Below are 4,611 nucleotides of genomic sequence, written 5' to 3'. Positions count from 1 at the left end.
AATTAAAAGAATAGAGACTCTCCAATTCCAATTCTTAACCTCCTGTATATGCTTTGCCAAATCCCATTCTGGAATATCCTTACCAAGCATTCTTTGGTTTACCAAGAAAAGAGCTTCTAAACAGTCTGTTTCACAAATAATCTTACGAAATCTACTCTCCCAAGCAAGAAGTAAACCTCTCCAAATTGCATACAATTCGGCAAAAAGAAAATTGCACACTTCGACTTTCCCAGTGCAACCTTTCAACCAACATCCATCAGGATTGTGAATGATACAACTAAAACCAGCATAGCCAAAAGGAGCAAAACAACTAGCATCACAATTCAATTTAACAGAATAAACTGGAGGTGGAACCCAATGCAAACAAAGCGAAGGAGGAGACAAAGATTGATTCATACCAAAAATAGTGTGAAACTCCCTTACTGAACTACGAATCAAACTCACCACTTTACTAGCACTCCAAGAATCATCTATATTAAATAAGTCATTATTCCTGCTTCTCCAAATCCACTAGATGGTCGAAAAGAAAAGAAAAACATCTCCACTCCTTGCACCTCTGTAGATCCAATCACGTAAATTCGAGTTATCTGAATACAAGCCTAAAAGGTTCCAGACCTCCTTGGCACTAGGGCACTCCCGAAGACAATGAAGAATGGATTCAGAACCATTTTGACACCGATGACAGGTGCTAGATAAAGCTAAGCCACAACCCAAACGAAACTCTACCGTAGGAATAGCATTATGAAGATTGAGCCAAATCAAGAACTTGTACTTCTCAGGAATATGCAGTCGTCATACCCACAACCAATTATCATGCTCATTCCAATCAAACTTTCTTTTGGCTAGCCAACTGTACCCACTCCTAGCTGAGTAGAGTCTAGAAGATGCCACACCCCACGACCAACCCGAACTCTCTCTAGCATTCAAATACTGTTTGACATCTTCTGGAATGATAGAGAAAATATCATGGAGATTCCATTGACCATCTTTCCAAACGTCTCTAATAGTTGAATCAGAGTCAGATATATGTACAAAAGGGATATCTTGAGCAATTGGGCCCTCAATACTCCAATTGTCAAACCAAAAAGATTGATCAAGTGACCCAACGCACCAAGAGAAGGCATCCTTAAGATCACCAAAAGCCTTTGAGATACTCTTCCAAACATGAGAAGCGTTGCAAGAGACAGGGCCATCTAAAACTCTCTCATTCCTCAGATACTTCGCCCTCAATAGAGCAACCCAAGGCTTTTCCTGACAATGAAAAAGTTGCCAAACCAATTTACCAAGTAAAGATATATTAACACACACAAGATCTCTAACACCCAGGCCACCAAATTTCTTTGGAGTGATCATGGTCCTCCAATTAACAAGAGAAAGACCTCTACCATCAACTTGACCTTTCCAAAGGAACTATCTCATCATAGAAGACAATTTATCGCAAACCCAATTTGGAAAAAAAGATACCTGCATATGATAGACAGGAATGGATGCTGCAACAGAATTGATCAGGTAAAGTCTCCCTGCTTTATTTAGAAGCCTTCCTTTCTAGTTAGCTAATCTTCCCCTCACCTTTTCAATCACCGAATGAAAAGAAGCCCTACTGGTACGGGAATAATTAAGGTTAACTCCAAGATATCTTCCTAAGTCCAAAGCAAAACGTATTGAAGAAACACTAGTAAAAATATCTCTTCTACGAGCAGTCACATTTTTAGAACAAAAAGCTTTAGACTTTTCAAGATTCACTTTCATGCCAGATGCCTTGCAAAAAATGTTAAGAGAATGCATGACCATTTGGACCTGACTCTTTGTAGCCTGACAGAAAAGTAAGAGATCATCTGCAAACATCAAATGAGAAAATTTTGGGCCACCCCTAGTGACAGAAACTGGTTTCCACACACCCTCGACCACCTTATGAGATATATAACAAGCAAGTCTTTCCATACAAAGCACAAATAAGTAAGGAGACATTGGATCGCCCTGTCTAAGCCCCCTTTTAGGAGCAAAACTATCCAATCTATTCCCATTCCACATAATAGAAAGAGATGATGCACAGACACAATTCATAATCAAATTAACAGTGATGATAGGAAAAAAAGCAATGAGAGTACTCTCCAAAAACCTCTAATCCACCCTATCATAAGCTTTTTCAAGATCAATTTTAAAAGCAAGAGTACCTTTCTTGGATTTTGTGTGCTTCATGAAATTCAGAATTTTTTGGGCCACAATAATATTATCAGGAGCACCACGACCCGGAATAAAACCTCCTTGTAAAGGACTAACAATATCTGGAAAAAAAGGCCGAAGTCGATTAGTCAATACTTTGGTGACAATTTTATAAACAACATTACACAAGCTAATAGACCTTAAATCCTTCATAAAGTTAGGGTTATCAATTTTAGGAACAAACACAATCAAAGTTTCCATGATTCTAGGATTTAAGTACTCTCCCAAAAAAGTGTTTCGGACAATATTCCAAATCTCAGTGCCTACTATCTCCCAATATTCTTTAAAAAAAAATAAGCTTGAAAGCCATCTGTACCAGGAGCCTTAAAAGGGCTCATACTGAATACTGCTGACTTGACTTCCGCAAAAGAGACAGGGTCAATTAACCTAGCACAAGCCTCGGTGCTTAGAGTGGGCATCGGAACATCCCCTAAACAATCAACCTCAACCTCTTCCATTGTACTAAAGAGATTCTTGTAAAAAGAGAGGGCTTCTTCCTGGAGAATATCTGGATCAGTAAACCAAGACCCATCTCTAACATATAATCCATGTACTCTATTATAGTTTCTACGCACCAAAGTCTGAAGATGAAAGAATTTAGTGTTTCTATCCCCATACTTGACCCATTGCTCTCTAGATTTCTGGTACCAAAAAAGTTCCTTTTGCAATAAAAGCCTATTGTAATCTTCCCTCACTTCAGCTTCTTTAATTCTCAGGGATAACCCATTGGTAACCTCCGAACGTCGTTGAATCTGATCAATCTGATATTCCAGCTTACTTTTTCGCACAAAAATATTTCCAAAAATCTTTGAGTTAAGTCCAAAGAAGCCTGTTGAACCATCTTAAGCCTTTCAGTAACGCCTCCAAACTCTTTATTCCAAGCCTTACTAATAACATGTTTATAAGAAGAATGTGTTGCCCACGCAGCTTGGAACCTAAAAGGACGAGAACCTTTCACTCTGGGGCCACCATGACAACGAACTAAAATAGGACAATGATCAGAATGAAGCCTGCTAAGAATTTCAGAATAACCCTCAGAAAATATTGTCATCCACGCCTCATTAACTAGAGCTCTATCCAACTTTTTAGCCAAGTCCCTGCCAGCCTAAACTGCTCTATACCAAATATATCTCCTACCAGTCACTTTAAGATCAAAGAGCTCACAGTCATCTAGAGTAGTAGCTAATAGACTAGCTCTGTGAGAAGAAAAATAAGCACTTGTAATCTCGTCTGGTGCCACAATCTCATTAAAATCACCAACGGCCATCCACGGTCCATTATGGCCTGAATTAATAGAACGCAAATGATCCCAAAGCATACTTCTTTTTCGAATTGAGGACTCCCATACACTGCACTACAAAGCCAAACTAAGTTACCCACACTCACTTTCACTGTCATACATTGGTCAATTTGGTCAATAACCACACAAAAAGCATTAGCAATAGAAGATAGAAACCAAATGCCACCCCTGTGTCCTACTGCTTCCTCAATACTAACACAATGAAAACCCAACTTATCCCAAAAATTCTTCAAATTATTAAACATGGTATGAGTCTCAAAGAGAAAAAAGAAAGATGGTTTATATATTCTCACCAAATTTTTGCAATGAATACGGGCCATCTTGTTAGATGCACGATTTTAATTTTTTGATCCTTCGTTAAAATATTTATTGATAATAAATATATAATATAATTTTTCTATCATTTAATAAATATGGATGGTTAAAAATTTTGTTCTATCTTGAGATTGGGACATTAATTTTGACAATAATTCTAAAACAATTATAACAACAATGTTATAATAAATATATAAATAAAAATAATAAACCAATCAAAAACTTAAACATGACATACTCTGTTAAAAATAAACTTGACAAATTAGGAGTTGCATTAAAGCTAAAAATCATAACTACAGAATAATATTCACACCTAATAAAAGAAAGGAAAAAAAAGAGTGAGCCTTGTGTTTTCATTTACCAATCCAAAACATTAGCATCCTTACTTTAAAATTAGATTTAATTTTTTTTAAAATATAACATGAATATCCATTGGTGTATATATTCATCACCATCAATGTGTGTGTGTCTAATGATCAGGCCAACAATTTTATCTTAAAATGAACACACTTTTTTACACAGAATCACTCACATAACACTCGAATTAACAATGAGAGATGTACAGAACATAATCCAACACATTTAATATACAGAGCACATGATGTACTACGTTCTCGGAATGAAAATGGTATAAAAGTACCAAATTCATCAATACATCCGATGTACTAGTGCTAACACCTGAAAATTGTTTTCCTTGAAAAAATTACACCTAATTGCAACTATTTACATTAAGAAACATGACACCATACTAACGTATTTTGTGCTCAAAAGAC

At 36.6% G+C, this 4,611-nt stretch overlaps 1 protein-coding gene across 1 annotated transcript; it reads right to left on the bottom strand.

Moving 5' to 3' along the window:
- Nucleotides 1-599: 599 nt before the first annotated feature.
- LOC140176211 (uncharacterized) lies at nt 600-3,625 on the bottom strand. Its single transcript, XM_072206127.1, has 7 exons — nt 3,610-3,625; nt 3,345-3,507; nt 3,002-3,233; nt 2,540-2,864; nt 1,570-1,640; nt 1,165-1,251; nt 600-698 (listed from the first exon to the last, which is right to left on the bottom strand). Exons 1-7 carry the CDS (start codon nt 3,623-3,625, stop codon nt 600-602), a joined length of 993 nt encoding a protein of 330 aa, XP_072062228.1.
- Nucleotides 3,626-4,611: the final 986 nt, after the last annotated feature.

Source organism: Arachis hypogaea, chromosome 11 (assembly GCF_003086295.3).
Source record: "Arachis hypogaea cultivar Tifrunner chromosome 11, arahy.Tifrunner.gnm2.J5K5, whole genome shotgun sequence".
In the NCBI taxonomy this organism is placed as follows: domain Eukaryota; kingdom Viridiplantae; phylum Streptophyta; class Magnoliopsida; order Fabales; family Fabaceae; genus Arachis; species Arachis hypogaea.
The sequence above is the reverse complement of the archived record's forward strand: the minus strand, read 5'-3'. Positions and strand labels throughout refer to the sequence as shown.

Bases quoted from the DNA above. Each gene is read 5' to 3' on its own strand.
- LOC140176211 (XM_072206127.1), bottom strand. The intron at 3,234-3,344 runs GTATAGAGCAGT...AATTCTTAGCAG, and splicing joins ACTGGTAGGAGATATATTTG to GCTTCATTCTGATCATTGTC. The intron at 699-1,164 runs GTTTGGAAGAGT...GTTGTGGCTTAG, and splicing joins TCTCTTGCAACGCTTCTCAT to CTTTATCTAGCACCTGTCAT.